General features: G+C 37.1%; 1 protein-coding gene across 1 annotated transcript in view; it reads right to left on the reverse strand.

The window, feature by feature from the left end:
* Positions 1 to 12,517, reverse strand: part of SASS6 (SAS-6 centriolar assembly protein) — a 50,708-nt gene extending 38,191 nt beyond the window's left edge. Inside the window, exons 1-6 of the mRNA XM_065888823.1 lie at positions 12,362 to 12,517; positions 6,602 to 6,662; positions 4,810 to 4,889; positions 4,299 to 4,403; positions 1,408 to 1,579; positions 463 to 528 (exon numbers count right to left, since the gene is read on the reverse strand). Coding sequence (XP_065744895.1) covers positions 463 to 528; positions 1,408 to 1,579; positions 4,299 to 4,403; positions 4,810 to 4,889; positions 6,602 to 6,662; positions 12,362 to 12,426 — 549 coding nt within the window. The 5' untranslated portion in view covers positions 12,427 to 12,517. The remainder of the gene's footprint in view (positions 1 to 462; positions 529 to 1,407; positions 1,580 to 4,298; positions 4,404 to 4,809; positions 4,890 to 6,601; positions 6,663 to 12,361) is intronic.
* Positions 12,518 to 12,674: the final 157 nt, after the last annotated feature.

Below are 12,674 nucleotides of genomic sequence, written 5' to 3' on the forward strand. Positions count from 1 at the left end.
CTACCTGAAGCCATGCAGCTTATCAGATACTTTGGTCCTCAATTTCAAGGAGTAGCTATGACCGAAATGATGATAAGCCTATCAGAGGAATTAATTCTAAACTTAACAGAAGGAAGGAAGGGAAAGATTTAGAAGACAGGAACTGAAAAGCCATTTAGACAAGAGGAATGAGATGAATTAAAGAGGAGCAGAACATATGACAGATACTATACATTATTTAATGAAGACTTGGAGAAAATGTGTCATATACTGGGGATAACAGAAATGTTTGGATAGAATAAACTATCAAGAAGAAAAAGCATCAGATTAAGACAACTGGTAGGGGAAGGGTGGCAAAAAGGAGGGGGAATTCAATGGCAGTGTGCTTTGAAAAAAAGTACACAAAAGCCTAGATTTGATTCAAGAAGCAATTCAGAACCTATGTTTGGATGACTTACAAAGACAAAATGAAATTTGAATTACCTTTTGTGTGAAATTCAGTTGCCTGGTAACATCATCTAGTGATTGTGTCAACGATAATTTTTCTTCCTATTTATAAAAATAAAATTATGCAGCTTATAATTTAATCATCTGTAGCTGTGCTACTCAAAGTGCAGCCAAGTAAGCATCAGTACCACCCTGGGAGTTTGTCAGAAATACAGAATCACAGGCTCCACCTCAAACCTTCTGAGTTAGAATCTGCACGAGCAAGATCCCTAGAAGATTTGGCTAACCCTTAAATCTTGAGATGCACTGATCCATAGTGTTTGACTAAAAAGACTTTCTGAAAACTCTTACAAGGCATCCCAATGTTGTTTCCTTGTGCTACATACCTTATATAGTTATAGAGCACTTTCTAATCTTCAAGACACTTCCATATATTTTATCTCATTTAAGACAGCCTAGAGAGGGTACATATTTCTATACATATCTACCAGCTGATGAAACCAAGACACCAAGAGTTTTAGTGACTGCTCAAGGTCACAGAAAATCAGTAAAAATCCTGGGACCTCAGTTTCTCAATTCCTGGTCCAGTTCTATCCTGTTGTACCTTAACTAAAACAATAAAGTCAGTACATGCTATAAAAATTTCCTGGGGGCTTCCCTGGTGGCGCAGTGGTTGAGAGTCCGCCTGCCAATGCAGGGGATACAGGTTCATGCCCTGGTCCAGGAAGGTCCCACATGCCGCGGAGTGGCTGGGCCTGTAAGCCATGGCCACTGAGCCTGCGCGTCCGGAGCCTGTGGTCCGCAACGGGAGAGGCCACAACAGTGAGAGGTCCACGTACCGCAAAAAAAAAAAAAAATTTCCTGTACATCTTTAAAAGAACTTTATTCAGAAAACAAAATCTAATAGCAATATAGCTTTTCAGTGGTTTATCAGAGAGCTCTGGGACTTATTTAAAAGATTAACTTAAATTTAAATCTTACCTTGCTACATTTCAAACAGTCTGCTAGAAACTTCTTTATTTCCACATCATTTCCAGGTAACAGTTTTAATGAAAGGTGTGTAAGATGCTTAAAAGGATTTGTCTCTACCACATTTAAAAAAGCAGGTGAGTTATCCAAAATAGCTTCTGGAGAAACTAACTGTAGCAAAAACCTTTGAAAACAAAGTGTCACATAACACATTTATGAGACAGTGAAACTCTCCCATTGAATCATGAGCTCTATTGGATCATCAATGATTAAAAGGATCAGAAAAGGGAGCATACTGGAATCATAGGAGCCAATATGAAAGGACTCCCAACAGTAAAACTGGATTAATTAGTGTAAACAGTAAAATGGAGATTTATCTATTGATTGAAAACAATGAATATATAAATGTCCACGAGTTCACAATGAGAAACAGATGAGAAGAAAACAAAACACTAAAAACAAAAACAAATCAAAAACCCATTGAAACCACAAAAGTAACTAGAGTAACAACTCCTTACTCTGAAAACTGACAATTTAAAAGTAAGAATTGAGCATTTATCCTTTCCTGTATGAATTTTCAGAGTAATCAAATAGCTCTAATTGATAAAGGAAAGTTCTTCTTTATAGAAGAATTATATCTAATAAATATAGGAAGAATGATGGAACTGGAAAAGCATAATTTTATAGTTGCTAATTAATTCAAACAAGAATCGTCAATTGATGAAATTTATACATAAAAGGTTTGGGAGCTTTACAAGGAAAGGATCAGGTGTTACACTAAACAAATACAGATATATGTGCACACAAAATCTTATTCTTCCCTTTTTCCAAGTTCATTACAAAAACATATACTTGAACACTAGCAACAAAACTATCAAAAAGAGAAACTAAGGAAACAATCTCATTTACAATTGCACCAAAAGGAATAAAATTTCTAGGAATAAACCTACCTAAAGAGATAAAAGACCTGTATTCAAAAAACTGTAAGACAATACATTGATGAAAAACATCAAAGATGATACAAACAGATGGAAAGATATACCATGTTCATGGACTGAAAGAATCAATGTTAAAATGACCATACTACCCAAGTCAATCTTCAGATTCAATGCAATCCCTATCCAAATACCAAGGGCATTTTTCACAGAACTAGAATAAAAAAATTTTTTAATTTATATGGAAACACAGAAGACCCTGAATAGGCAAAACAATCTTGAGAAAGAAGAACACAGCTGGAGGAATCATACTTCCTGACTTCAGACCATACTACAAAGCTACAGTAGTCAAGACAGTAGTATTGGCACCAAAACAGACACATAGATCAATGGAACAGAACAGAGAGCCCAGAAATAAACCCACACACTTATGGTTAATTAATCTACAACAAAGGAAGCAAGAATATACAATGGGGAAAGACAGTCTCTTCAATAAGTAGTGCTGGAAAAACTGGACAGCTACATGTACAAGAACAAAACAGAAAATTCTCTAACACTACATAAAAAAATAAAACTCAGAATGGATTAAAGACCTAAATGTAAGGCCGGAAACCATAAAACTCCTAGAAGAGAACATAGGCAGAACACTTTCTGACATAAATTGTAGAAATATTTTTTAGATCTATCTCCTAAAAGAGAAGGAAATAAAAGCAAAAATAAACAAATGGGACCTAATTAAATTTAAAAAGCTTTTGCACAACGTAAGAAAACTATCAACAAAACAAAAAGACAACCCACTGAATGGGAGAAAATACTTGCAAATGTTATGACCAATGAAGGGCTAATATCCAAAATACATAAACAGCTTATATAACTTAATATCAAAAAAACAAACAACCTGACAAAAAAATGGGCAGAAGACCTGAACAGACATTTTTTCAAAGACATACCGATGGCCAAAAAGAACATGAAAAGATGCTCAACATGGCTAATCATCAGGTAAATGCAAATCAAAACCACAATGAGATACTACCTCGCACCTGTCAGAATGGCTATCATCAAAAAGAACACAAATAACAAATGTTGACGAGCATGTGGAGAACAGGGAACCCTCCTACACTGTTGGTGGGAATGTAAATTAGTGCAGCCACTGTGGAAAACAGTAGGGAGGTGTCTCAAAAAACTAAAAACAGACCTACCATATGACCCAGCAATTCCATTCCTGGGTACATATCCAAATCAAACAAAAACACTAATTCTAAAAGATACACGTACCCCAATGTTCATAGCAGCATTGTTTACAATTGCCAAGATATGGAAGCAACCTAAGTGTCCATCAACAGATGAATGGATCAAGAAGATGTGGTATATATACACAATAGAGTACAAAAAAGAATGAAATTTGTCATTTACAACAACATGGATAGACCTAGAGGGTATTATGCTAAGTGAAATAAGTCAGGAAAGACAAATACTGTATGATATCACTTATATGAGGACTCTAAAAAATACAACAAACTAGTGAATATAACAAAAAAGAAACAGACACAGATAGAGAACAAACTAGTGGTTACCAGTAGGTAGAGGGAAGGGGGGAGGTGCAATATAGGGGTAGAGGATTAAGAGGTACAAACTGCTATGTATAAAATAAGTAAGCTATAAGGATATATTGCACAACCCAGGGAATATAGCCAATATTTTATAATAACTATAAATGGAATATAACCTTTGGAAAAAATATATATTTGATGCTGTTAAATATTTCAGGTAACTTTAATGGCTTTGCCAAAACATGAAAATTAAGGGGCAAATATTTCTGACTTTATAAATTTGAGATTTATGAACCTCTTACCACAGCTTTGAAAACAGACAGAGGTACTTATATAGAATATTTTCCCATCAAGTTGTCTTAAAAGAAGAGTCTGTCTTTAGGGAAGTTTAATGATATAGTGCTCTCCTGAGACTCACCTTGGAATTTCTTTGGCATGTTCTTGAGTACACTGCTGAAGGAGATCTATGAATTTTTGTGGAAAAGCTGAGAAGTCTATCAGAAGACCTTGCTGGAATTTTAAACTATACAGAAGACAGGAAAAGAAATTCTTTTAGAATTTTAATTACTGTATTTAATTACAAATAACATCCTGAAAGACTATTCTTTTATTTACTGAACACACATTATAATCAAGAATTAAGCTAGGGAACTTTGATTTTTATAGAGTTTATTCAATGGGAGGGAAAAGGTCAATAAATCTAGCTAAAGCTCCAAACTTCTGAGCTGTTAAGCAAAATGCTGATAATCTATCAAATATTTATTTTCAAAAACAGCCTGAATAATTACAGTATAAATAGTCCAGTGTTCCCAAAATGCCTAAATGTTTCTAATAGGTATGTGTTTCAAAGAGGATAGTACCCATACATTCATAAAACTTAAAAATTTACTTATTCCTAGATCAAAGACCAGAAAAATAAATATAGTTACCTCTGAAAATCTTCCTCTGATATAACAAGGTTATACAGAAAAAATGGATCAGTATCATCAGTCAGACGGATAACTAAATCCTAAAAGAAAGATTGTTATTTTTAATGTTTTCAGTAGATTTGGCTTTTAGAGTAATTTCTTCCTTCTTGGAAGTGAAATCATCTAGCATTATCAACATGTCACTGTTATAGTTCAGACAGCTCTGTCTTCTGGTGCTGCTGGGTTTTCATTGGTCTTTGGAGACTTCAGCATCTTAAATAGGGTTAAATATTCTGCTCCTTGAGAGCCACATGGGGTGGAAGGTGGGAAGGAAAGGGGTCTATAAAAGCTAATTAAATGCTAGGAGTTGAAAGTTGAAGAATATATCATTCTATCAGAGGCTTAAGAAAGTTTAGACCCAGCCCTTGCTGCACTATGACACCATAACAAAAGTATTCTTTACCACTGATCATATCATAATCAATTATATTTTCAGTTTCCCTCAAGTTAATTGTCTGGTATTTCCGAAGTGGTAAATACACCAGCAGAAATGACAAACAATCATCTACCCTAGATAAGAAAGGAACATTTGTCTCTCAGGCAGAGGACAGGGGTATCAGGTGACAGGCTGCCAGGGCTTCTTCCTAAGAGCCTACCTATTCTCTCCCACTCTAAGTGGCCACTGATGTGGAACCCTATCTGTTTTCAGTTTCAAATGAAGTGAATACCTTTCATAAAGACCATTTTATCACAGCAGCTAAAGCTGACAGAAAAGTACACAGAAATTATGTATTTCAGAGCACACTGGCACAAGGACAACAGGACTAGCAAGATGATGGGCTAACAGAGGTTAAGATTAAGTTTCTACTTAGAAATAAAATCTACTTGTGGCTACTGAGGAACCACTAGGGTCCTAGAAAAATCTAAACCACTTTTATGAGTAGAGCTGGAAAATGAAAAGGTATAGCAGGCATAGGAATAACTTGTAAGAAGTGTAATTTATAATCTCTACCCTAGAAAATTAGCAACCTAGGTGTTTGCTCTGCTTCAGAAGGCACTGTTCTTAAAGCAGCTTCTATTTAAGTATTTCTTGAAATCCACCCCAAGATGCTATAAAAAACTAAGCTGCTACTAACACCATTAGATCCTTGAATAGGTACAAGGAAAGCTATGACAGAGAAAACAGATGTATTTCTTAGCCCTCCATTCTGTATCCTCATTTCTGTTAATGACTCATACTTTTAAATCAGATTAGACTGATGTTCTAAACACCTCTCTCCAAAAGGCAAAAAGATTCAAAACTATCTCCCTGCAGTGCTTCAATTCATTCTGTTCTCACATTTACATGAAACGCCAATTCTACAGGGTAGCAATATATATTCTAGCAACTTAAAGAAGTGTAATGGGGGAATTCCCTGGAGGTCCAGTGGTTAGGACTCTGAGCTTCCACTGCAAGGGGCACGGGCACGGGTTTGATCCCTGGTGGGGTTCGATCCCTGGTCTGGGAACTAAGATCCGGCAAACCACAAGGGGTGGCCAAAAAAAAGTGCAATGGGGCAAACCTAAGGAGACTGTTGTCCCAATCCCCAATTCTTGCATGCTTTAGAAATATATGATATAATAATCTCTCAGTTGTTGTCTTAGTAGGTTCTACCACCCCAGATCTGCAAGTTATAAAATGGCCCAAAATTAAAAAGCAAGATGATATAACAAAAGATCTCACATTCTTAAAGAACAAAAATAATTATAATGTACAGAATTACCATATCTCAAAAACAGAAAAATATTTATTTCAAAAGAAATAAATACCAACCTTTCTGTGAACTGGATTAGAAACTGATTGCAGTTCAATGCTCAGTCTAATACTCACTCTCCTGTATGAAAAGATATGCCCAACTATCAGAAACATTCACATGAAATGAATTATTACTACCATTTGTATAGCTAACATTTTCCATCTTAAGCCACAAGATCCTCCACAGGTTGTCCCTAAATTATGAACAGGTGTTTGGAAAGCACGCTGGATTTGAAGTTTAAGTTCCTATCTTTCTAAAAGTAAGCAATGAGGTTTTTAACCTGAGGATAAATTTTTTTCTCCTGTAAAAAGAGGTTGTTATGAGGATTAAATGAGATAAATGATGTGGAATGCCTACTGTTAGCCTGGTATACAACCTTACTGGCCTGATTCTCAAATAACATCTACTGAAAGACAAACCATCAGTTTTATAACAATTTTTCACATTAAAAAATACCACCTGAAATGACCAAATTGATTTATGAGAGATTTCATTTGAAAATTTTAAAGTGTGAATAATATTAAAATACTTTAATGTTTACAACAAAGGAAATAAGAAAACATGTTCGCTTCCCTTATGCATACACAAAAAAAATTTTTTTCAGATTCACAAACTACATCTGATCAATAGACTCTCTATGCAATATATCCACAGAAGTATTGTCACGTTTAATATCTATCTAATCCCAGAGTAAATCTAAACCCTAAAGGGAAAAAACCATGGTGTTACACATTCTATACTGCATCTTAGAAAACCCAGTATTGAACAGAGGCATATAAATAAAGGTGCTCATAAACATTAATTAAACTGAGCAAAAATGTTTAAATAATTCAGGAAACAAAGGGGAAATGGTGAAAAACATCTCTGCACAAGTGCTTCTCAACTATTCTGCTAGAATTAAATAACAATGGTCTTTCCCTAATGTGAAGGGAAAATAAACAAATTGAATTTGTTCAGTTTTAAGTTATTCTTTTAAAGATGTTTTAAACTTTTTCCACATTCTACTACTTCTACAGAAGTACAGACAGAGTAACTGAGTGTTGATGGAAAACCTTGGTAATAGTTGACTAAGGCTAGATTCAATTGTTTAGTTTTTTTTATGCTCTGACTTGTAATTTATATTGGTTAAATACATGTCATTTTAGTTAAATTTCTTATTAAACATATGACTGGATATTAAATCTTAGTTCACATGACGAGGTTACCATAACTTGTATATTATCTAAAAAGGAACAAGCAGCACTGGTAAACACCACAAGAAGCACTGGTAAACACCACAAAGGTAGGAAGAATTACCTTTAAAATAAGAGAATGTTTTGTTTCTATCTCTCTAGTATCTAAAGCAATGTATGTGAAACAGATTAAACTCCTACTCCAATTCCACTTAAATTAAGTGTTCTTGTGGGGGGAGAAACCTTTCAATTCCCTAACTTATAAAAAAAAGTGGAAAAAAGTGGACTGAGTTAGGTTTGTGAGGGCCTTTTCAGCTCTACAATGTCATTATGTTTCGTTTTCATCTTTTGAAGTTTTTTTTTTTTTTTTTTGCGGTACGCGGGCCTCTCACTGTTGTGGCCTCTCCCGTTGCAGAGCACAGGCTCCGGACGCACAGGCTCAGCGGCCATGGCTCACGGGTCTAGCTGCTCCGCGGCACGTGGGATCCTCGCATGTGGGATCCTCCTGGACCGGGGCACGAACCCGTGTCCCCTGCATTGGCAGGCAGACTCTCAACCACTGCGCCACCAGGGAAGCCCCTTTTTAAGTTTTTTCTAGTACACACTGCCATAGTGATATGACACTGTGGTTGATAACTTTACACTTTTAAAAGTGTGTCACACTTGATAAATTTGTAAAAAAATTCAAGAAGCATCCGTTAAATAAAGTATTCTCTACATAATACTGGAAGTTTTATTACTATGATAAATTTCCAATCATATTAATGATTTTGTTGCATATATTCCAAAAGCCTATATGCATTAGATGCTGGGGGGAAAAAGAGGGGGAGAAGCCCATAGATTAAAACTATTCCCCACGTTTACTTCAAAAACCTCCAGAGAAATATCTTGTAGAAAATCGTGAGCTTTCAAAGGATCTGAAATCACAAATCTTACTTCCTCCACTGTAATGGTTAATGTCATAGGAACAATATAAAACGAAGTTTAAAAAGCAATTTTAAAAATGCTATTTTTCAAAATAAATGTCACATTCTGAACAATGCATAAATCTGCATAACATTCTCCCTGTCAGTTAGATTCAGCAGAACTGGATTCTAGCCCACCTCTGCCACATAGTAGCTGTGACCTTAAACTCTCAATTCAAACAAAAGCTACTCTAAGCCAGGTACTATGCTGGGTGCTAGGGATACAAACAGAAATAAACATGGTTCATGTCCTCAAATTGAGATCAGATTAAATGACTTTACCCTAGGTTTGCTTCTGATTGTATTTTAAAGCTTCAACAGAGAGGAGGGAATGGTTACTAGCATTTACCAATTCATTCACTACTGAGTGCCTACTAGACACTTTGCTTATATCATCTTATTTAACAATAATGCCAAGTTAATATTACCTCTGCCTTACAAAGGAAGAAGCTGAGATGCACAGAATTACAAATTTGGTTAAGGTCACACTGCAGAGCCCAAATTAGAACTCAGACTTTTCACCTACACCATGCTAATAAATGATTAAGGACAATTAATATCAACTTAGGCAACTTTGAAAAGGTCCCTATAGCAAAAGAATTTAAGACAGACCTAGAAAGTTATGAAAGAAAAAGCATTTGAGGTATCAGGAAAAAACGGAGTAAAGGTATGATATTGAGAGAGTATCGGGTACACTCGGGATAACAAGTAGTCCTGTGTGACTACTATATTGGACAGAGGAGCTTAGGGGAAAAAAAAATGAAAAAGCAGGTTGGTGTCAAACCGTGGGCTTCAAAATTTTGCATCACTTTCCTCCAGACAGAGTTCTCTGAGCACTACCACGTCCTCAACTGAAGTCCCTTTTTCTCTATGACTTTAATTCATTTACATTACTTCATGCATTAATCATACTTTAATAATAGCTTATGTTTACTGAATGCTCATTAAGTTCCAGGCACTGTTCTAAACACTTTATATGTATTAACTTATTTAATACATGCTCATAATAATCCCACAGGCAGGTACTTTTATTTTTATCAATTTAAAGATGAGGCACAGAGAAGTAAGAAAAATTGTACAAAAGCAAGCAGTGAGTGGTAGAACTGGAATATAAACCCAGACAGGGACTTCCCTGGTGGTCCAGTGGTTAAGAATCTGCCTTCCAATGCAGGGGACATGGGTTAGATCCCTGGTCAGGGAACTAAGATCCCACATACCGCGGGGCAACAGAGCCCACACGCCACAACTAGAGAGCCCACATGCTGCAACTACAGAGCCCATGAGCCACAACTAGACAGCCCATGTGCCGCAACCAAGACCCAACGTAGCCAAAAAATAAATTTAAAAAAATAAAATAAAATAAACCCAGACAATGTGGCTCCATAACCTGAACTATTTTTTTTAATGTACAAAACAGAGGGATTATATATCCTTTTTTTTAATTGAACTATAGTTAATTTACAATGTTGTGTTAATTTCTGCTGTACAGCAAAGTGATTCAGTGATAAATATATATATTTTTTTCATATTCTTTTCCATTATGGCTTATCATGGGATATTGAATATGGTTCCCCGTGCTATACAGTAAGACCTTGTTGTTTATCAGAGCCTGAACTCTTAACCAATGCTATGCTGCCTCTCAAAAGAAGATATTTTTGTTTCCCCTGTTAAAGTGTGAGTTCCTTGAGGGCTAGAATGAAAATTGTTTTTTTGCTGTTGCTGCTGTTGGAGGAAGGTGGTGAGGAGGAAGGGAGCTTCTCAGCACCTAGGACAGTGCCTGGTGCACAGTAGGCATTCATAAATCTTTGTTGAGCTGAACTGGCCTTGAATACTTTTAACTAAAGAGTCTGGACTGTTTTTCCTATAAGTCAAGGGTCAGCAAACTTTAGTTGTAAAAGGCCAGATAGTAAATATTTTAGGCTTTGCAGGCTATAAGGTCTGTCACATTTATTCATTTCTGCCCTTATACCACAAAAGCAGCAACAGACAATTCTTAAACAAATGAGAATGGCTAAATTTAATAAAACTTTATTTACAAAAAAAGGTAGTGGGCTATCTGGCCCACGGGCTCTAGTTTTCTGACCCCTGCTATAGGTGATACGAATATACGAAAAGTTTCTAGACAGAAAGTCTAAAAACGCTGAAACTGTGTTTTAAGAATAACTGTGATGACAATGTAGTGAGATGGAGAAGAGCTAGGAGTTTCAACATTGGCATCAGGAATTACGCCCTCCCTTTCTTTTATCTTTCTGTAATCATTCTAGAACACAGCTGTCCACAAATATAAGGCATGTATGTAATATTTAATTTTCTAGAAGCCACATTAAAAAATTAAAAGAAACAGATATTTAATTAACCCTATATATCATTTTTGTCACCTTAACACATAATCAATATAAAAACTGAAATATTTTACGTTCCTTTTTTCTCCTAGTAAGTCTTCGAAGTCCAACATACAACTTACTCTTATGCACATCAGTTCAGCTTAGCTCCATTTCAAATGTCCAACAACCACAGTGGCTCCCATACTGGGCAGCACAAAAGAATGACCAACTAACCTATAGATCTGCACTTACAGCTGCTGGTCTTGGTACCATCTCCTTGCCTGGCCTGCCAGTTGATTCTGAATCGAATTCTGCACTAAATACTACTTTCACTTTACTGGCAGCTCAATATAGCAATGTCTTCGTTTTTTATATGTCACATTTCCACACCATTTAGTCTTCACACACATTTTCACAACTGATCCTCCTAACAACCAACCATGTAGGTAGGCCTGCTATATCAGTTTTACAAAGGAGGAAACTTACAGTTCAGAGAAGTTAAGAGACAGCTGACACTCAGTGGTGGAACTGAGACAAAACTGAAATCTCCTGACTTCCAGCCAGATCTCTCTATTTAAGCCTCAACAGCACCACCTCTTTAGTCAGTTGTAATTTCGCATTTACCTGTGAGACTGGCCTTTACTTCCTCCCCCACTGGACTGTGAACTCCACGAACACAAGGACTTTTTCCTGACCATTGTATCCCCAGGGCCCAGCAAGGCGTTTTGCAAGTATGCAGTATTTGTTGAATGAAAAAATGAATGGATGAAATTGTAGTTTTCCCCAACTGTCTTTAGTCTATTAAACGTAATCTATTTTTAGTAACTAATGTGAAAAAAAGGCAATATACCATAAAGTTGATTTTTTTAAGTCGAAGCTTAAATTTACTTCCAATATAATTCAAAAAAGAAAGAAAGAAAAAAAAAAGGCTGGGAGCCAAGGCCTGAGTTCTAGTGTCCGCCCTGCTGTAAACTCGTAAGCCCTCGAGTAAATGAAGTTCTCTGGGCCAGAGTTCTTACCTGTCAAAAGAGAGAAAGGAGCTATACTGTCCACGAGAATGTTCAGCGATAAGATCTTTTTTTTTTTTTTTTTAATTGATGCGGGTCAGCGTCCCATTTCTCACACCCTTCCCTCCTCAGCAACGGCGGACTTGGTGAGAGGTAGCCACTAGGTCCCAGCTAGGTCTCCCTCCACGTCCCGGGGACTCCTGCCGGTGACCCAGCCGCACGCCGGGGCCCACTGGCTGGAGCCGCCATCTTTTCCCTTTGGCCCGACCCCAACCGCCATCCGCGGGCTCGGGGTAACGCTGACCTCACCTCTCCTCGCAGTCTTTGCATTTCACTTGCAACGGGACGAGGTGCTGGAACAGAACCTGGCTCATGCTGAACCGCTTCCCCGGCAGGTGTGCGGGAAACTCCAAGTGCGGCCCGCAGCACTAGCCTAAAAGACGTCCGGGTCCTGTTAAAGTTTGAGTTTGGCGCTCGGTTTCCGCGGAGGAGGCGGGGGAAAAAAATAAAACAGAGGGGCTAGGCGGGAACTTTGGACCTCGCCAGCCACCATCAGCTTCTTCCGGTTTTTTTCGGCGGATGGGGCTGTAGTTCCGGGCATTATCCTGCGTGGCTGGACCCG

This window comes from Phocoena phocoena, chromosome 1 (genome assembly GCF_963924675.1).
Source record: "Phocoena phocoena chromosome 1, mPhoPho1.1, whole genome shotgun sequence".
NCBI lineage: Eukaryota > Metazoa > Chordata > Mammalia > Artiodactyla > Phocoenidae > Phocoena > Phocoena phocoena.